At 42.2% G+C, this 19,558-nt stretch overlaps 9 protein-coding genes across 9 annotated transcripts; 4 read left to right on the top strand and 5 right to left on the bottom strand. All coding sequences in view use genetic code 12, as the record gives it.

Annotated features, from left to right (window-relative positions):
* Positions 1 to 1,369: 1,369 nt before the first annotated feature.
* Positions 1,370 to 2,911, top strand: PGUG_03441 (uncharacterized protein; the record flags this gene model as incomplete). The annotated part of the gene is made up of 1 exon (XM_001484010.1): positions 1,370 to 2,911. The coding sequence occupies one exon, from the start codon at positions 1,370 to 1,372 to the stop codon at positions 2,909 to 2,911; it is 1,542 nt and encodes a 513-aa protein (XP_001484060.2).
* Positions 2,912 to 3,992: 1,081 nt separating this feature from the next.
* On the top strand, positions 3,993 to 5,570 carry JEN1 (Jen1p; the record flags this gene model as incomplete). The annotated part of the gene is made up of 1 exon (XM_001484009.1): positions 3,993 to 5,570. The coding sequence occupies one exon, from the start codon at positions 3,993 to 3,995 to the stop codon at positions 5,568 to 5,570; it is 1,578 nt and encodes a 525-aa protein (XP_001484059.2).
* A 675-nt stretch (positions 5,571 to 6,245) lies between these two features.
* PGUG_03439 (uncharacterized protein) lies at positions 6,246 to 7,061 on the top strand (the record flags this gene model as incomplete). Its single annotated transcript, XM_001484008.1, has 1 exon — positions 6,246 to 7,061. The coding sequence occupies one exon, from the start codon at positions 6,246 to 6,248 to the stop codon at positions 7,059 to 7,061; it is 816 nt and encodes a 271-aa protein (XP_001484058.2).
* A 111-nt stretch (positions 7,062 to 7,172) lies between these two features.
* Positions 7,173 to 7,553, bottom strand: QCR7 (ubiquinol--cytochrome-c reductase subunit 7; the record flags this gene model as incomplete). The annotated part of the gene is made up of 1 exon (XM_001484007.1): positions 7,173 to 7,553. One exon carries the CDS (start codon positions 7,551 to 7,553, stop codon positions 7,173 to 7,175), a length of 381 nt encoding a protein of 126 aa, XP_001484057.2.
* Positions 7,554 to 7,653: 100 nt separating this feature from the next.
* On the bottom strand, positions 7,654 to 8,598 carry APA2 (bifunctional AP-4-A phosphorylase/ADP sulfurylase; the record flags this gene model as incomplete). The annotated part of the gene is made up of 1 exon (XM_001484006.1): positions 7,654 to 8,598. One exon carries the CDS (start codon positions 8,596 to 8,598, stop codon positions 7,654 to 7,656), a length of 945 nt encoding a protein of 314 aa, XP_001484056.1.
* A 72-nt stretch (positions 8,599 to 8,670) lies between these two features.
* On the bottom strand, positions 8,671 to 10,566 carry PGUG_03436 (uncharacterized protein; the record flags this gene model as incomplete). The annotated part of the gene is made up of 1 exon (XM_001484005.1): positions 8,671 to 10,566. The coding sequence occupies one exon, from the start codon at positions 10,564 to 10,566 to the stop codon at positions 8,671 to 8,673; it is 1,896 nt and encodes a 631-aa protein (XP_001484055.2).
* A 998-nt stretch (positions 10,567 to 11,564) lies between these two features.
* Positions 11,565 to 14,024, bottom strand: SPB1 (27S pre-rRNA (guanosine2922-2'-O)-methyltransferase; the record flags this gene model as incomplete). Its single annotated transcript, XM_001484004.1, has 1 exon — positions 11,565 to 14,024. The coding sequence occupies one exon, from the start codon at positions 14,022 to 14,024 to the stop codon at positions 11,565 to 11,567; it is 2,460 nt and encodes an 819-aa protein (XP_001484054.2).
* A 72-nt stretch (positions 14,025 to 14,096) lies between these two features.
* Positions 14,097 to 17,198, bottom strand: PGUG_03434 (uncharacterized protein; the record flags this gene model as incomplete). Its single annotated transcript, XM_001484003.1, has 1 exon — positions 14,097 to 17,198. One exon carries the CDS (start codon positions 17,196 to 17,198, stop codon positions 14,097 to 14,099), a length of 3,102 nt encoding a protein of 1,033 aa, XP_001484053.2.
* Positions 17,199 to 17,526: 328 nt separating this feature from the next.
* SAC6 (fimbrin) lies at positions 17,527 to 19,473 on the top strand (the record flags this gene model as incomplete). Its single annotated transcript, XM_001484002.1, has 1 exon — positions 17,527 to 19,473. The coding sequence occupies one exon, from the start codon at positions 17,527 to 17,529 to the stop codon at positions 19,471 to 19,473; it is 1,947 nt and encodes a 648-aa protein (XP_001484052.2).
* Between the last annotated feature and the right edge of the window lie 85 nt (positions 19,474 to 19,558).

The following is a 19,558-nucleotide window of genomic DNA, read 5'->3' as shown; positions in this document are numbered from 1 at the left end:
TTGTCTTTTTTTTTAGCTTTCTTATGAATTGATAGGAAGTATGGGAACTTGCTGATATTCGCAAATGGATTGACTAACATTGGTTTGACTTCTTTCTAAGTTGCAGAGATGTAATCGCGAATCCGATTGATACCGCGAACTTTCTAGTTCACTGGATGCTATTTTGCTCGAGGAGAATCTAGCTTGTGTTCAGCTTGATCTTGAATTGTAATTTGATGTATCCATGGAAGAGTGATCTTTAGTAAAAAGTAGACAATTTAATCGTTCTAATTTTGAGTCAAATTTATCGGGGTGTGAGTGGCACGAATGTGTTTGTATGTGGACCTTGTCATTGGGCCACTCATGGAATTTTGTCTTAACAAGAGTGGCGCCTTTGCAATGTATTCAAGATCTGATGATGTTGCGATAGAGAGAACCTCTTGTATTCGAAATGCAGATTACCGCACCTGGTCGATCGTACAGAAATGATATGGGCTTACTCTACAGGTGACTTACGCTACTCAGTTACTTTGTTCAATAGTCATTAATTCACAATCATATAGATTCAATTTCTAGACTTATATTGTCCATTTGTAGAAGATGTTACTTACCAGACATGCATATATATGGTATGCATGTTGAACTTCGTTTTTACATGTTCAGTCCTTGCTCAGACTGTTAGAATTGGCCATGATCTTGTCTGTTTAGTGTACTAAAAGCACGCTCAATCCTGAACAGTATGATCATTCACTTGTCAAATATTACAAGATAAGAACACCGTAAAGTAGATTGGTAACGTTGTCTGAGTGTCATACTAAAATCTGTGAATACTGAAATGTTATCTATGCCGACCGCCTCTCGTTCGTTTGGATGGGAATGGTTTGAAGCTTGTGTGTGCAACAAAATGATTGCTTACCTAATCATGTACAAGTTGCTGGTGATGAAGCAAATGTTTAATGATTCTGTCAAGATTGTTTGCTTAACGGAGTATGATTGCTTATACAGTAATGGTGTTTGTTTATTAAAAAATGAAGTACCTCTGAATCTTAGTTTGAGATTCTTTGTGGGGAAAATCTCGGCTTTTTTTGTCATGCATGTTGAGCCGCATCCTGCCCGGGATATACCCCACCTTCTCCGGAGCTACCCCACTCGGAGTAGAAAATTTGTCAGGATCTATAAGGATTCAAATTTTGTCCTGAATTATATCGTTCAAAAAGTTACTGTGCTTTACCCTACCTCTGATTTTTCATTCTTTTCGAAAAAGTATTAATCGAGAGGTGACTCATTCAAGGTGACTCAGTGACTCATTCCAGGAACCTGTCAAATCTGTCAAATTCGCGGTTAAGGCTTGGCACGGAATAATTTTTTTCAAGAAATCGTCAACTACGAGATGTCTTCCATTCACTCCACGGCTATCCAAGAGCATAATAAGCATATTATGCAACCGCCGCTGTTTACTTCGAGGTCGGTAATCAAATATGTGAAAACAAGGTTTACGACTCTCGTTCCTACTAAGGAAGAGCGGAGCCAATACTCATGGAATGAGATTTTCAATCCTTTTGCTTCGATTGGCGAATTGTCGCCTCGTCAATGGAACTTCTTTTTGGTGGGCTTGGCTGGCTGGACATGGGATGCGTTCGATTTTTTTGCAGTGTCTTTGAATGTTAGCAACATAGCAAAGGATTTGGATAGGTCAGTGAAAGATATCACATGGGGAATCACTTTAGTTCTCATGTTGCGTTCAATTGGTGCTGTCATTTTTGGCTTGTGGGGTGACAGATATGGTCGTAAATGGCCATATGTTGTTAACTTGATACTTTTGATCGTCTTACAGATCGGAACAGGCTTCGTTAAGACCTACCAGCAATTCTTGGGAGTGAGAGCTATATTTGGTATTGCTATGGGAGGAATGTTTGGAAACTGTGCCGCTTGTGCTCTTGATGATTGTCCTGTGAAGGCCAGAGGTATTGTTAGTGGAATGTTTCAAGAAGGGTACGCTTTGGGATACCTCTTAGTCGTTGTATTTCAGAGAGCAATAACGGATACGACAGCCAAGGGTTGGCGTTCTTTATTCTGGTTCTCGGCTGGCCCTGCTCTCATTTTCGTAATTTGGAGATTGACAATGCCTGAAACAGATACTTTTCTCCGTCAGCTTGATAGAAGAAGGGCTGCAAAGGAGAAGGAGCCATCAAAATTACTTCAATTCAACTCTCAGGCTAAGCAAGCAATGAAGAAGTATTGGCTTGTCATGATATACTCCGTTTTGTTAATGTCGGGATTCAATTTCATGTCCCATGGTTCTCAAGATCTATATCCTACGTTATTGACCGTACAGTACGGCTACGGCTCAGACAGATCAACGGTAACGAACTCAGTTGCTAACTTGGGTGCAATCTTTGGTGGAATAGTGTTCGGGCATATGTCCACATTTATTGGACGTCGTTTTGCAATCATAATTGCTTGCATAATTGGTGGTGCTATGATCTACCCTTGGGCATTTATAAAAGGCTCAGGTATCAACGCAGGCGCATTTTTTCTCCAAACTGGCGTCCAAGGCGCGTGGGGAGTGATTCCTATTCACCTTTCTGAGTTGGCCCCACCTCAGTATCGTGCATTCGTGACTGGTATATCTTATCAGTTGGGTAATTTGTGCTCAAGCGCTAGCTCAACTATTGAGACAACTATAGGTGAGAGATTTCCACTTCATGTCGAAGGAAAGGATGGCGTGTTCGATTATGCAAAGGTTATGGCCATTTTTATGGGAGCGGTCTTCGCGTACGTTATACTCATCACTTTAATTGGTCCAGAGAACCGTGGTGCAGATATGGGAATGGAGAGAGATGACTTGATTACGGATGAATTCGATGATGGTAAATCAGACATGGGAAGTGTTGAAGAACTTGAAGAAACTCTGTCGAGCAGACATGTTTAGCTTAGCTTCAAAAGTACCATGAACAGCCTTTGAACAATAGTAGAACATTGAATTGCGAATTGAAACAAAAAACCTTTTTGTGAGGATCGTTGAGTTTCGTTCAGCCACGTTTCACCTCGTAGGAGTAGTACCTTTAGTGTCAGTATTAAGCTCAGTGTGTCTTTCGAACTTATTGTATTTGGGCAACCTCATTTTACTTGATTCATTTCGATGATCGTATTTTCACTTCAATGTTGCAACGGACTCTTCGTCCCGCTAGCAAAAGAGTTCAATTTCATGTACAAACATAATCGGCTCTGTAACGAGCTCGTTCCTTTCTCAAAAGTACCTCGTGTAAATGTGTGAGATGTTGATGTATGTCAAGTAAAATTTGTTCAGTTTCTCATCCCTTATCCTAGCGGTGCTACAACAGATACCGTCGACCCCCTTTGAACATAAGCATGATACAGTTCCTCTATGTGTGGGCTGTTCTCTAACTCCGTACATGCAATAGTGCATTTCGCCTTAGATTCAACCGCGTGCTGCAATTTGCTGTTTGATGCTCCAAATTTCCGCAAATAAGCCTGGTTTCGCAGCTTTCCTCGGGTGGCATTTCCATCAATGCTTTCACTATAAAAGCTCGTGAGAGTATTTAGTGTTTGAAGGTTACTCGAGAAACAAGTCTGCGCAGCTTTAGTTGACAACTTCCTTGGCACCCACAAATCTTGGCTCTGAGCCGCACGATCGGAGCAAACATCTCAACTCCGATGCTGCCGATCTCACGAACTAATGGGATATAGAAGAAGAACATTTTGTTTCCATACAGTTATAGTAGCACATTCACGTATGCTAGAGCTGAACTTGCTAAGGTTCTTCTCAGGAGGCCAGTGATTATAGTTGCCCATGAAGTCACGGTGGGAAAGTATTCACGCGGGTTCCCCCACTTCCCCACACTTATCGAAGGTTATATGCAGATTGACGTACGGCATCTGCCACTAAAAGAGAACCCCACTCAAACCCGGATCGCAACCCCCACGATAGAAAGTAATAAATATAGGTGGCCCACTTCAATTCTAAAGTTGAGTATCAGACTAGCCAAAGTATGACAAAGGTGGATAATCCTCCAGAGGAGTCCTCGAATAGTTCCATTTCCATTCATGAAGCTAGGGAAGAAGATCTTTACAATGAAAAGCCCGATATCTCAAAAGCGGCGGTCAAGAAATACTTAGCGACTAGAATCACTACCTTGTTTGATATTCCCATTCGCAAGACAGAGCTGACTGTTTGGCAGGTATTGAACCCAATACCAGGTTTGAAATTGATGAATTCTTCCAACTGGAATTTTTATCTCCTTGGCTTTCTTGCATGGACAGTAGATTCTATGGACTTCTTTTGCGTATCAGCAAGTGCCCCAGAGATTGCTCATACTTTGCAGGTGGATATTACAGAGATCACATGGGGAGTGACACTTGTTTTGATGCTTAGATCTGTTGGCGCTTTTATCTTTGGAATAATGTCCGATTATTTCGGAAGGAAGTACCCTTATATTTTCATTTGTGGGTTATTCGTCGTTTTAGAGATTGGAACTGGCTTTGTTCAGACTTATCCCCAATTTTTAGCAGTACGTGCTTTATTTGGAATTGCTATGGGTGCAATGTACGGGGTGGCATCATGCACAGCCCTTGAAGACCAGCCTCCGAAAGCACGTTCTATACTCTCTGGCCTTTTTCTCCCGGGATACAACTTGGGATATTTGCTCGCCGTCGTGTTTTTCAGAGCTTTTGGAGATACATACAAAGGGGATCAAGGTTGGAGAGCGCTTTTCTGGTTCTCAGCTGGACTTCCACTCATTCTTATTGTTTGGAGGTTATGGTTCCCTGAATCTAAGACATTCATCAATATGAAGAAGGAGAAGAAAGTGCTTGCAGCAAAGCTGGGTGTAGTAGATCTGTGGTTTGACAGAAGTATACTCACAACAATGAAAACAGAATGGTTAATGTTCGTCTACTTGGTATTCTTGATGTCCGGCTTCAACTTCATGTCCCATGGGTCTCAGGATTTGTTCATCACATTATTAGTGAAACAGCATGGAATAGGGCCAGATGCAAAGACTGTTATTATGGTCGTGGTAAATTTGGGGGCCATCTGTGGTGGTCTCTTCTTCGGACAACTCACAGAGTTGCTTGGAAGGCGACTCACTATCATAATTTGCTGCATTTTTAGCGGCGCCTTTTTGTACCCATCTTTCTTCTCCAGTAATGTAAGTGGCATTATTGGTGGGTACTTCTTTTTGAACTTTGGGGTGATGGGTGCCTGGGGAGTGGCTCCTGTACATCTCTTGGAACTAGTGAACACGACACATAGAACGTTTCTCTCGGGTCTCACTTATCAACTTGGGAATTTGGCATCATCGGCATCATCCACCATTGAGGCAGAGATAGGCACTCGATTCCCCGTCAAGCTCGGAGGAGCTACGGATGCTTACGACTATGGTAAGGTGATGGCGATATTTTGTGGTGCAGTTTTCGCATACATGATTGTCTTCATATTTTTGGGTCCGGAACGGTTCCACAAGACTTTGACGGTGCACGATATTGATGATGATAGGATACAAGACTCTGACCACTTTAGCTTAGCTCTGGATACCAAGGCGCTGGTAGAGCACAAGCTGAACGTTTGAAGAGGGTACGTATAGGTAATTTGAATACATTTTCAATTTCTTCTCGGTTACTCGCAATCCGGAGTGGAGCTATTATGTGATTTGGCTAAATTTTGCAAATTCACAAATAACATTTAATTGAGAATGCGGACTGAATCGCATTTACCCTGACATCTGTTCAAGTAGCATGCAATAGTATGTACTGTATCATTTATGGATAAAGCAGTTCTAGAGGAACGTCTAGGAGCATTATATGAACAGTTGGCACTGAACCTCAAGTAACCTATGCTATAAACATTATCTAACCCGTTTTACGCCGGGACTGCGTGAGGCTGAAGTGGGGTTTCAAGTCTCGGAGCTCTCTCTCCGAGTTTTTCCGCAACCTCACCCCTCAGTTATTCATCAAAATTGGATACTTAAGTGAGAATCTTGTTTCATATTCCACGACGAACGAGCTAAGAGACATATACGCTCCTAGACCTACTCGGATTACGATAACACCAACTCCTCCCATCCGCACATCTCCGATCAGCGACACAAAACCAATTTTTTTTTATTCAGGAACGTACTTGACTCAAACTTCTTAACAAATTACCAATGCCTTCTACGACCAAGGTTAATTATCCGTAGGTGTATATCTTAAACTTATCGTGAGCTGAGACTAACAACAGATTTTGGTACGGTGGAGCTGCCAGTATGGCTGCTTGCTTAGTGACCCATCCGCTAGATCTTGCCAAGGTAAGACTTCAAACCGCATCTCAAAGAGGACAATCTTTAGGGTCAATGGTGTACCAAATCATAAAGAATGAAGGTTTCTTCAAAATCTACTCGGGATTGACTGCTTCGCTCCTTCGCCAAGCTACATATTCTACGGCTCGTTTTGGGGTGTATGAGTTTTTGAAAGAAACTTACGTTGACCATTATAAAGTAACCCCAACGACCGCAGTCTTATTACCTATGTCTATGGTATCAGGAGCCTTAGGTGGACTTGTTGGAAACCCCTCGGACGTTGTTAACATAAGGATGCAAAACGACTCGACGTTACCCAAGGAGCAAAGGCGTAACTACAAGAATGCATTTGATGGTATCTACCGAATAATTAAGGAGGAGAGCACCCTGTCATTGTTTCGGGGTTTGACTCCCAACCTTATTCGTGGAATTTTAATGACAGCATCACAAGTAGTGACTTATGACATCGCAAAGAAGCTATTAGTAGACTCTTTGAACTTGGATCCCTCAAAGAAATCAACACATTTTAGTGCTTCGTTGCTTGCAGGTCTTGTGGCTACGACAGTTTGTTCACCAGCAGATGTCGTTAAGACTAGGATCATGAACGCGAAGGGACAAGGGGGCAGCGCTGTTTCAATATTGACCAACGCAGTGAAGAATGAGGGTGCTGGATTCATGTTCCGCGGATGGCTCCCATCCTTCATTAGACTCGGACCTCATACAATTGTTACTTTCTTGGTTTTGGAGCAATTGAGAAAATTTAGGGTCGGTATGTGGAGCTGATGTGACTATTGCATGCATTACATGCCATTATAGATTATAATAGACAACATAGATCAAATTTACAGCTTACATGTAACGAGTTCTCTCCGTACTTATGCATTAGCGTTATATCTATTTAGCGACATCAATGTTGTCCAACTCCACTCTCTCGAATGCTTCCTTTTCAGCTTCCAAGATGTATGGCACCAAGTAATGAGTGTCTTCTTCCGGCTTGACAGCTTTGTTAGGGGGAAGAAGTTGATGGGACAAGGACAACTGATGAGCAGTAAGCATTCTGTAAACTCTAGCGTACAGTTCATCTTCGGGTAATCTGGAAATGGCCTTTTGCATGACTGGGGTCTCTTCAATGAGTAGATCATTGAATTTTAAACCCATCTCCCTGTATCCAGCATAGGAAACAAACGCTTTGGAAATTGGAGTGATGATCTTAGACAATGTTGGCCTCGACAAGATGTAGTCGGCCGTCTTCACTATAGATGTCATAGATGCCATTTTGGACAGAGGTGTTTGAATGATTGTGCACTCAAAAGAAAATTCGCACCAGTTTCATTGGACGCTCTAGACTTCCTAATTTGGCAATATGTGTATTTTTTTAGTAGTCGTACTCTGTGAATTTTAAGTCTGCGCTGTTGGGGTACCCACATTCGAGCAATATCTTCTCAGGGGTGACCTTTTCAATCATGTCCACTAATTGCGAGTTCTTGCATAAAAACAATCCCAAAGCTCCACACGAGTTTACTCCCAAGCTTTCATACTTCGCATGAGAACGCGGAACAAGCATTATGTACTCGGTCGTGAGTACAACGTTGTAAGATATATGATTCGAGTCATTCCGGTTCTGAACGTTTAAGACTGCTTGCAACAAGGACGCAAAATACATTGAAACAGTTTCTTTGTCAAGTTTTTCAATAGATGGAAATTTAGCCACGAAATGAGCAAAAGGCAAGTTAGCATCCTGAAGTGGTTCATTCTGGGAGTCTGGCACGAACGGGGCAGCAGTAGATATCATCTTTTCAGGATATGAAATGAAATTCTCTGGCAACGTTAAAAATTGAATATGCTTATGCGGCTGAGACGCTCCACTTTCTGGGCCACAGTTGTAGAAAGCAAACCAGTTTTTAGTAGAGGATTTCTTCAAGTGTATGAGTATACGGATCGTGTCAAAGAGCTGAATTGGAGACAAAGGACTGTTTTGAGATTCATACTTCTTGGTAATGAGCAAAAAATGGTGTGGAATGACAGGAAACTTGTTCAAGACTACTCTGAATTCACCTTGCTCGCCATATGTGGGCCGTACAGTCAATTCAGGCTCTGGGTTCTCGAACGGATTGTTGGATGGTTTGCCAGACATATTGTCTGGCCGGTGAGTCAAGTTTGTTAGCTCAGTAATCTGAAAGTTGACTGTGGTACCGTTCATCTCTCTCTGGACGACTTTGCTTGTGCCAGAGCCATTGTACACTACGGCTTTACTCGCAACAGCAGCATCGAACGTGCTGGTCAAGTCCTGAAGAAACTTTTCATCGAGATTATAATCCATGATTTAATGTAGATGCTAATCTTTGTTGGTTCATATTTAATCACTATACACGCAACCATTACACCAATACATTTAATCGTTATACTTCTTGAACCAGTCACGAAATCTTCTGTGCCGCTTTTCGGGTGACCCCAGGGCTGTCACCTCGGACGAGTTTGAGATTGCCGAAAATGAGCGGTGTAGCAATAGTGACATTGATTTTGATTTTCGGTGCCCTATTTTCTGACTTCGCGTAGTCAGATCTTTTGGGACATATTTGGGTATTTGAGTGCTTCGTAAAAATGACAGTTCAATAGGCGAGGCCGCTCGTCTCGGACTCTTCTTAGGGGATGTCTGTTCTACAGACGGATCAATTATTATAGAAGTTCGCGAGGAGACAGCAAGTTCATCTTCCACATTATTAGGTGGAAACTGTTGGCACGTAGAGCCCGTAGATGGGGAAGGAACCTGTTCACAATCAGTGCTCACTACTATGGATGGTGCCTTGCTTGGCTTCTCTTCATTTAGTGAAGTCCACGATTTCGCCTTATTATACTCACCGCCAGACAACAATGATGAATGATCGGTCGACTGGACTGTACTATTCGCGGATAGAATAGTCGATGAAGTCTCAGACTTTAAACTACTGGGGCTGTTAGACGACAACTTGGAGGCAAGTAAGGGCTCCATATGTGCGCGTAGCGTTTGCTCCACAGGTTCGGCGTAAGGTTTAGGAGCCAAAGGTTTCTCAGAATTCAGCCCTGTTTTCGAGCTCAATCTGAGCATCACCGAAGGGCGTTCCATACTGGTAGACTCCATCGCCAAATGTGGTGTGTAGTGCACTCTCGCATCTTGAAACCTTAGTGTTCCTTTGGCAACCTTACGTTTCATGGAGGTAGACTTTAAACTTTGCAAACTCTTCAGATGTCCTAGAGTTCGTTCTTTCAGATCGTTAGTAGCCACATCATTGCTAGTAGATACAGTCAAATTGACACTTTCTGATGAGGAAACTTTCAAAGCATTCGAAATCTTATACAGTTGATCGTAAAATGACTGATAACGATTAGCCATTGCCCCCGACCGTTTGGAGGGGGGAGTATTAATCGAATTGAGCTGGTTCTGACCAGAGTTATAAGAGTCCTTTGATCCATTTGAGAATGTTTTCTCAATCATCTGATTGGTGACCTTGTTTGAATTAGAAAAACTTCTCAAGCTCGAAGTTGACGAGTTGCAAGAACCATTGTAATAAAAATCGGTAAGCGTATTTGGTGCTTGGGCGAAAATCTCACAATCATCATCTGAAACTCTTGTGCCTTTCTTGTCTTCGAGCTCTTCAGCAATATCATCGGCAGTTGCTTCGTGTATCGGCTGGTGAAAAAGTGTCGTATTTTGAACCGAGAGAGGGGATGATACGAAAGGACTCGCATTTGGTTTGATGAATGGCGAAGCCAAGAAGTCATCATGCGGCGTTCCAATGGTAGACTGATCACCGATATGCAAATTTGAATGAAGTACATCATCTAAGTCAATGAGGGGGTCCGGCACATTTTGAGCGTCTAAACTAGTCTCTTCGGTCATGAAAAATTTCGTCAGTGGAGAGTTAACTTGTGACTGGGGACGATTTTGCGAAGCCATTCTGATGGGGGAGTTTAGCACTGAAGAAGGACGTGGACGTCTAATTGGAGACGCGCAACTATGCTGTGGAGAAGCTGGATATGAAGGGTCTGGACTCTTGGATGGAAAGGCAAAGCTGGACGAGATTGGTTTGTTTGTAAAGTCTTTTTCGTTATCAAATTGGAAGTGTCTATCCAAGTCATCGGATAAGGGTAAACCTTGGTTTGACGAAGCGGACAGAGCAAAAGGAGGAGGCGACGAAAATAACCCCAAGCCCATGGCATCAAAGTCACCCGAGATGGCACCCGAACGACGATGGCGGTGCATTCTGCCCCCTCCACTGCTCATATGCGATGGGATTGGCAATGATGACATGCTGAACGATGACGAGACAATAGCACGATGACCGAGAAGATAAAGGTTTGCTAGGAATGATTATAGTTTGAATTAGGATGCACACTGGGGTTGTGATAGCTGTGACAGTTTGTGGCTAGCAAAAAGGAACGAACGTAGTCGGCAAAAAAGTTGAACAAAGTGAGTGAAATAAAAACCAAAAGGAATGGACGCTATTCAGGGAAAGCAGGATGCCAAAACTAGCCGTATGGTAGCCGCAGAGCAGAGTATTCACTCGTCTCCTTGAAGCAAGTAGTAAAGGCGGAAGGTTGAAAGGCCGTGTCTTTGCTGTCGTCTTTTTTTCCTCTTTAAACAGAGGTGGAGCAGCCTTTTGTTACTGAGACGACTTATACGATGCAGGAGCGGCGCGTCTGAAACGATGGTTTCACCACTCTGTGGAGCGGCTAACTAAAATGAAAGAGTTTAGTGAAACCCAAAACTTGTAAAGTAAAGAGAAAGAACTTTTAAATGAGTGCGACTAATTATCCGATAGAACGAAAGGGATCGGCCACATTATGCACTTATGATGCACTATTATCTGTGCATGATCATTATAGCCCGGAATATCCGGCACATTGCCTCTTTTAATGCATGCAAATGCGGGTCACTAGTTCATTTTAACATTGATGGCTGAGCTATCGAAAACGAGACCTGTTTGCTCAGAAAACAACTACATGAAAATTGAGACATCATTACCTGTTATGTTATCCAACGCCAAAGCCATTAGAACTGCTTTGGTTAACATGGGCCTGTTATGGCGCTTTTTATTCAAATCTTCGTCCGCTATAAATCCTGCATATTATTCAAGATCGTCTAAACATACCACGCTGGGGGAAATTGCTGCACATTTTTCCCAAAATAGACCACGAACACGTTTGGAATACCCAGACTTACGTAACAGCGCATAAAAACTTCTTTGTCTATTGAATGATCACATTATCTCTATTGCTCTAGGCACAGACCAGCACCAACTATTATAATTACTTGCGATGCTTTTTCGCAATTCTCCGTAATGCTCTTTGTTCATTCTTCAAAACACCATCAACCATCTTGTATTTTCCTTTGATACCCTTCGGTCTGCCGCTCAAACCCTTATTAGACCCTCTCGCAACCACAACTGTGGCCTTTGGTCTCTTGGTTTGTTTCTTCGTCATCTTTCTCATAAGCTTCTGGATCTCGTCAGCCTTATCTGCCTCAGATTTCGCGCTATCTTCATTAATCAAGTCAGACTTCTTCTTCAACTTTTCAAGTCTCTTTAAGGCTCTCATCTTCTTCCGGCCCTGAGCCTCTAATACCTTCTTAATCGGACGAGCATTGAGCTGTTTTTGCTTCTCTTTGATGGCAGCTGCAGCCTCTTTGGTTATGGATTTTGTGATCTTTGAGTGCTTCTTTTCTTCGTCAACAAACCAATCTGGTAAGCCTTCGTGGTCACGGAACGAATACTTATTAATACCTTCATTCACCAAGTCGTTCTTCGACTTTTGTCCCAAGGCCAACTGGTGAGCCATAGTCATGGCCTCTACTGTTGCAAGGTCTATGTCCCACAGGTGGTTTTTCTTGCTACCCGACTCTTCATCAGATGAAGAACTTATGTCGATCTCGTCATCGTCATTATTGGATTTCACAATCTCGAATCCTTGATCGTCTTCAGAATCACTGGAGTCAGCGATATCTTTAGTTTCAGAAACAGCAGGCTCTTGTGGTTTAGTCGAGCTTGCACCTCGTTTAGACTCGTCATTGCCCATCTCTGCCAACAATTCTTCATCATCGAACGCATTGAAAATGGGGTCTGAAGCAAAGAACAGACTCGCTTGACGAGACAATCCATTCTTGGCCTTCTGTTCTGCAATGAGTGTCGATATATGCTCATCGTCGTCTGAGTCAGAGCTGTGATCATCGTCGTTGTCTGCCATCTCGACATCCGACTCCTCTTTATCAGACTGAAGTCCTTCCCAAGGCTCGTCGTCATCATCCCCACGCCTCTGCTTAGCTCTGAATTTAGCATCCCTTTCAGCCTTTCGATTCTGATAAGCACTATACATATCATCCAATTGTGCTTCAAGGGCATCTAGCTCATCATCAGACTCCTGAGGTGCGTCTTCGTCAACGTAAATATCGTTGTCCTTAATAATTTCTTCATTGCTGAAAATCATTTGTCTTTTACCTTTTGCTAATTTGTCAAGTTCTCCTGTCTTCTCAGCGGTGCTCAAGTTGAAAAGTGACTCAGACCCAATCTTTGCAGCGTCAATACCGACATTCATGTCTGTCAACATGTTCATTTGCATACGTTGGATTTCCTTCTGTTTCAATTCATTGGCGTTTTTCTTGATTCTTTTGGCTTTCTGTCTTTGTTTCTCGGTCATTGCCTGGAGCTCCTTGTCTATCTTTTGATCCTCTGTGAGCTCTTCAACTTCTATTTCTGGCTTGGTCTCTTCAGGTACATCAAGGCCCAAGAGTTCTCTGGCTTGCTTTCTGAACTTCAATATATGCTTGAATTCCTTTTTCCCCAAAACCTTCAAGTCAGTGAAACACTCAACTAGTTCTGGAGTATACGATTTCAACTTTTTGACGATCTTCCATTCATGATTATCTTTGTCTGGCATAGTCAACTTGTTGAGCGTGGCCAATGTATTGATGGGGTCTTCATCTTTGATAAAGTCAAGGATTGGAAGTTCATGATATAAAAGATAATCACCCTCTTCGTAACCCTGTCTTCTCCTGACTTTCTTCTCAGGATTGTAGATCTTTGCTTCGTTGTTTTGGGGTCCGTCGGCCAACTCCTCAAACACCTCCTTCGGATCAAGCAAACGTGGATCAAGTTTCTTTGGAGCCTTGAACCCTTTACAAACGACAAAGATTTCAGCTGACACATTACGAGATGCTGGGGGTTTTGTGGCCTCGACTTTCTCGAATAACTGCTGAAAGACCCACATAAGATTATTGTAATCTCTGGACCGGAAAATCTTTGTCACGAAAGTACCACCAAGTGTTAAGTTTTCAACGGCCAACTTTAATGCTTGCAATGTCAATTGGGATTGAGTAAATGCATCCTGAACCCATCCTAAACCAACGTTCGGAGCTCCATCGTGCAAAACAGTGTCCGCTTTCCATGTCTTCATATGTCCCCGCAACCGGGAGCGACAATCTTCAGTTGTGATATCTGACTGAAATGTTATGCAATTAGGTAATGGCTTGATAGGAACAATATCAACACCTATGATTAATGAGTTTATAGGACATAAATTCGACGCCACTTGACACCATGACCCTGGAGCGGCACACAAGTCGATGACTACTTTGGACTTTTCAAGAAAGTGTCCATATTTTTCGTTGATTTGAATGATTTTAAAAGACGAACGAGCTCTATAACCCTTCTCCTTAGCTAAGAAATAGTACTTATCTAAACGACCCTTGCTATTCTTCTTTTGTGTCTTCCCCATTACGCCTCAAGTGTACTAAATGCGATGGGATGCGATGAGATGCCACTGGGAAAATCTTCAGACGGCACGTGATCACAAGTCCCAGTTCAACCCCACATTCGGAGAATCTGCAAGTAAATCGTTATCGATGGTATCTATAATGGATGCATTGCACAAGATACACTCCGCGGTCATCAAGGAGTCAAGCTCTTCCCTGCTGGCCAGCGAAGAATTCTTTTTGAATTCCAGGAAAATACGCTTGAACTGATAATCTCCGCGCAGTTGCAAAAAGTACCTAGCTATGCAATCTTTATGAAAAGCGTGGTGACAGTTGGGAAAGCAGACAAAGTTCTTGTTAATCAATAGATTGTTGCACAAACGACAAGGCTCTCCTGGTTCGATGATAGTATGAATGGTGCCTTTCTTCGTTTCCAACAATGCATCCTTAACCTGCGATCGCAACTTCTTTGACGTAATCAAAGAGGAGTCCAATTCGGTCGTTAAAGTACTGATCTTCAGATTATACTCATTCAAAGACTCCACGATCTCCTCCTTGAAGTTATTTACCAAAATCGTCTTGGGAAATAAAGGCAAGAGATCTTTAATCGTGAGAACCTTTATCTTGTCAGTTCTGGATGAAAGTTCGAGCAAGTACTTGAGAATTTGCTTTAAGCGCAACTCATCGCTGTCATTTTCAAGATTACCATCTGGCTGAGATTCCTTTGAAAGGCTTCGTTTTACAATTTCCTTGTATAATTTTCGATCACCATCCTCCTGAATCAAGTACTTTGCGTATTGTAACCAGAGATCCCTCTTAATTACGTGATTGTTGTATTCCAAGCCAATGCGGTCAATATTCTCCTGTGAGTCTTTAGGTTTTTCGTAGTCTTCTTCTGAGTCTGTTGTCTCTTCAAACTTTCTTAAAATGAGCTCTGACATTTCGAGAGACTTCACGCTAAGAGCCAATTGCATTGCATCGAAGTATAGCTTCTTCTCATTAATGAGGACTATTATTGCGGCCTCGTAACGGGAATTTGCCAAGCAGAGCCTCAAAATTAAGTCAGTGTCGAAAGAAACAGAATTGTGATCATCAGACTTAAATTGGTTTAGTAATCGTACTAGTTGTTTGGTGAGCAAATTCTCCGATTCATTCAGACGTTTTGGATAAGTGATAAGGAGACTTAAAAGAGTATTATTGACTAGTGAGTCGTTACTTCCTCTTTCTATGATTAGCTTCTGCATGTACTTCAATGTCTGATTCTCATTGTAGTCCATGCTCTGGTTGTTCTTGTTGTACACCATTATCGCGGGAAGTAGATCCTCAAACTTCAACCCATCAAATTTAAGCCAGGTATCAACAGTTTTCTTTGAACTATTGATTAGCAAAATTGTTGACGTATCATAAACACACTTGAGTGCCGCTTTTTTATCGGAAATGTAAAGGTTTACCAAACTTTTCAAAGCCATATCCCAGTCTGACATGTCGACATGATAATGGACCAAAAACTCGAAATCTTGCTTCAACTCGGCAAAGTAAACTAGTTGTTCCGACAAACACAAGTCCTTAAGAATTTGGTAAACACTGCTCAGATCAAGAAACTTTTCATTGTTTTTCAAAAAGGAGTGAAATTGGTCTGTGATTCTTTCAAGTTCCTTCTCCAAAATGCTGAGATCAGAAGCTCCCGTTGCAGATGACTTCGCAACATTTGCAGCAGATTCTGTAGTGTACAATTGTCTCAGCATCAACTCAACAATCCAGGTAGAAAGTACTGTTAGCCTTACGGTGTTGGACTGCTGCTTAACTGCTTTGAACTTTGTCAATAGATACTCAATGAGTAAGGTATTGGACAAATTCAAGGCTCGGAAGTTAGCATTGTGGACATCCTGTAAGTTCAAGAGCATTAAGCATACCTTCTCGAATGGCTCATTCAGATCTCCTAACTTTCTTATACCCTTGATTTGCAAATCAATTGCATCGCTATCCGGGCATTCATTCAGAACCGGTGATCCGAAGAGACCTTTCTGGAGAAGGTCATATCCCTGCTTAATATGAATGAAGTCAATCTTTATCTTGGCGGTAGGGTCGCTTGGGTTTATACACTTTAGTGCTTGATCAAAATCGCCTAGCTTATAATAGTCGAACCACACCGAAATTGACTCATTTGCAATCACAATTTCAAATATACTGTTTGCAGTATAGACCCAGAAGGTGGAGCAGAGAAAATCCAGGGCAAGACCAATGACGGGCTCCGCGTCCAGCCAGATATCCTCAAGACTTATGTGAGTGGTGAGATTATTTGTAAGTCTGTTTATAACGTTAATTTCTTGATGATTCAAGAACAACAAATGATGCTTTGATATAGTTATCGAGTCCTGATCATACTTGGAGTTCTCTTTTGTGATAGGAAGCTGTTTAATCTGAGTACCATTGCCCGCGGGATACACCAAACTATTGGAATCACGATCAATAATCACCCATCCTTCGGAGGAATCCTTGAATACAGAACGCAGACTCACATCTGCAGTTAGGTTTTGAGATACAGGTGCTAATTTGAAAACACTTAATAATTCCGGGAAGGTCAACTCGAAACAATCCCAATATAAAACCTGCAGCGTCGTCAAGATTGTGATTCGGGTCCCATTATTTGATATGCTTATTCCAAGATATGTCTCCGAGTTTTTATAGACTTGTTTTAGATGCTTATCATCACGCTTTCCCTCTTGTGAACTTCCATGAGCTTTAATATGGCCAAGATGAACTGCTCCATCTTTGCATGTGAGCAAGAGCAGGCTCGCATCAACGGTTGAATCTTCTTTGGAGCTCAAGAATATCAATTGGGCAACATTCAAGCCCTTAAATTTAGTCAAAGGCTTAAACTTTTGATACGAAATATGAAGATAGTAATATGTTAAATCCTCGAATGAAATGATAAGGTGTTTTCCGTTGGGGTGTAGCCAACTGTCTCTTATTTTGGACTTTGTCTGAGGAAGCGGACAATTGCCGACAGCTGAGGGCCGGGATAAATCTATTCGTGATACGACAGTACTTCGAATTAAATACAAAACGTTATTCTGTACTAATACTTTTCGTAATGTTCCATTTAGGTCGAATTGTAAATGCACGGGTTCAAGTGAAAAGGTCGGTACCTGATCTGATACTGTCAGTTCAATTTGCTTATTGGATCTCAATGACATTCTGTTACAAAGAACACACTAACATAAACAAAAACCAACTCAATTACCCCGGTGCCAATATGGATGTAGCAGTAAGCTTTACACAGTTCTATATACACTACATGCAGGACATACAGTTTGTAGGGAACTTGATCTTTGATCGAAGGTCGAGAGGGAGTCTAAACACCTGAGAAAAGTCCCCCCAGCTCTTGGAATTGAATCTACAGACACGAAATGACGGAACAGTGATATTTTCAACTCGATTTATAAATAGCAAGCGCTTACATAAGGAATTACCAAGCAGTCATGAACTCAAGTTCTGGAACAAAGGGCGGAGTCAACATCTACAATGAATGTGTTGAAGTTGCAAAAAAAGTATCCAGTTCTAGATCAATCGGAATTGTTCGGAATTATCGAGGACTTCCGCAACATTGATATCGAGGAGAAGGGCTGGGCTGAAAAAAAGGATGTCATCAATGCTGTTTCGAAAAGGGGCAACTATACCTATGATGAGGCTCGAGAGACATTGAAAGAAGTGGATGTCGATGCTTCAGGACACGTTGAACTTGAAGATTACGTGCAATTGATGGCAAAACTTAAGGAGGAAGCGTCTGGTGGTTTGAAACCCAATGCTGCGCCGATCCCTACGTCCCCAAGACCTTCCACAGGTGGAGATGGATTTGCTACTTCTCCTACTCCAAAGTCGCCCGCTGGTGCTGCCAAGAAGAAGTATATTGGGGGTAAAACTTCAGGAACAACCCACACGATCAATGATGAAGAAAGAATCGAATTTACCAGACACATTAATTCGGTCTTAGCTGGCGATCCCCATATTGGAGACAGACTTCCTTTCGACACAGAAACCTTTCAGGTGTTCGATGAATGTCGTGATGGTCTTGTATTGTCCAAGTTGATCAATGACTCCGTACCTGACACTATTGACACCAGAGTGCTCAATATGCCTTCTGCCAAGAAGAAGGTTTTGAATAACTTTCAAATGTCGGAAAATGCTAACATTGTCATTAACTCTGCCAAGGCTATAGGATGCGTGGTAGTCAATGTACACACCGACGATATTATTGACGGAAAAGAACATTTGATATTGGGCTTAATTTGGCAAATTATACGTCGTGGCCTTTTATCCAAGGTTGATATTAAGCTTCACCCAGAATTGTACCGATTACTTGAAGATGACGAAACATTGGAGCAGTTCTTGAGACTTCCTCCAGAGCAAATTTTGTTGAGATGGTTCAACTACCACTTGAAGAACGCTGGTTCAGAAAGAAGAGTGGCCAACTTCTCCAAGGATATCAGTGACGGTGAGAACTATACCGTCTTGCTTAACCAGTTGCAACCAGAACATTGTGATTTATCGCCATTGAAGACTTCTGACCTTTTGCAGCGAGCTGAAAAGGTTTTGCTGAATGCCGACAAGATAGGGTGCAGAAAATACTTGACTCCAACCTCCTTAGTTGCTGGTAATCCAAAGTTAAACTTGGCTTTCGTTGCTCACTTATTCAATACTTACCCTGGTTTAGATCCTATTGAGGAAAGCGAGAAGCCAGAAATCGAAGACTTTGACGCAGAAGGAGAGAGAGAAGCTAGAGTGTTCACTCTCTGGTTGAACTCTTTAGATGTCGACCCACCAGTTGTCTCTCTTTTCGAGGACTTGAGAGATGGTTTAATTCTTTTGCAAGCGTTCGACAAAGTATTGCCGGGAAGTGTATCATTGAAACATGCTAATCAACGACCAGCTAGTGGAGCTCCAATTTCCAGATTCAAAGCTCTCGAGAACACCAATTATGCGGTCGAAGTCGGAAAGGCTAGCAACTTCTCCTTGGTGGGTATTGAAGGTTCTGACATTGTCGATGCCAACAAATTGCTTACCTTGGGTTTGGTGTGGCAGTTGATGAGACGTAACATCATCAACACTTTGGCACTGCTTAGGTCAGGGGGCCACAATGTTAGTGATTCTGACATTTTGAAGTGGGCCAACGAGAAGGTTCAAAAAGGAGGAAAATCGTCTACTATTCGCTCCTTCAAAGACTCTTCGGTCAGCAGCGGTGTCTATTTGTTAAACGTGTTGAATGGACTCAAGCCAGGATATGTTGACTACGACTTGGTTTATCAAGGTAATAACTTAAGCGACGACGAAAAGTACGCAAACGCCAAGTTGGCAATCTCGATTGCAAGAAAGTTAGGAGCTCTTATTTGGTTGGTGCCAGAGGATATTATCGAGTGCAGAGCAAGATTGATACTTTCGTTTGTCGGAAGTTTGATGTGCATCGACAGCTGAAACTACTATTTACTCTATGTACAATTAAAATTATCCTACTTCATTGTCGACTAGTTCATTCTTTCTATATATTCCTGCCTGTAGA

Source organism: Meyerozyma guilliermondii, genomic scaffold, assembly GCF_000149425.1.
Source record: "Meyerozyma guilliermondii ATCC 6260 scaffold_4 genomic scaffold, whole genome shotgun sequence".
NCBI lineage: Eukaryota > Fungi > Ascomycota > Pichiomycetes > Serinales > Debaryomycetaceae > Meyerozyma > Meyerozyma guilliermondii.
Note: the sequence above shows the minus strand (reverse complement) of the source record. Positions and strands in the feature narration are given on the sequence as shown.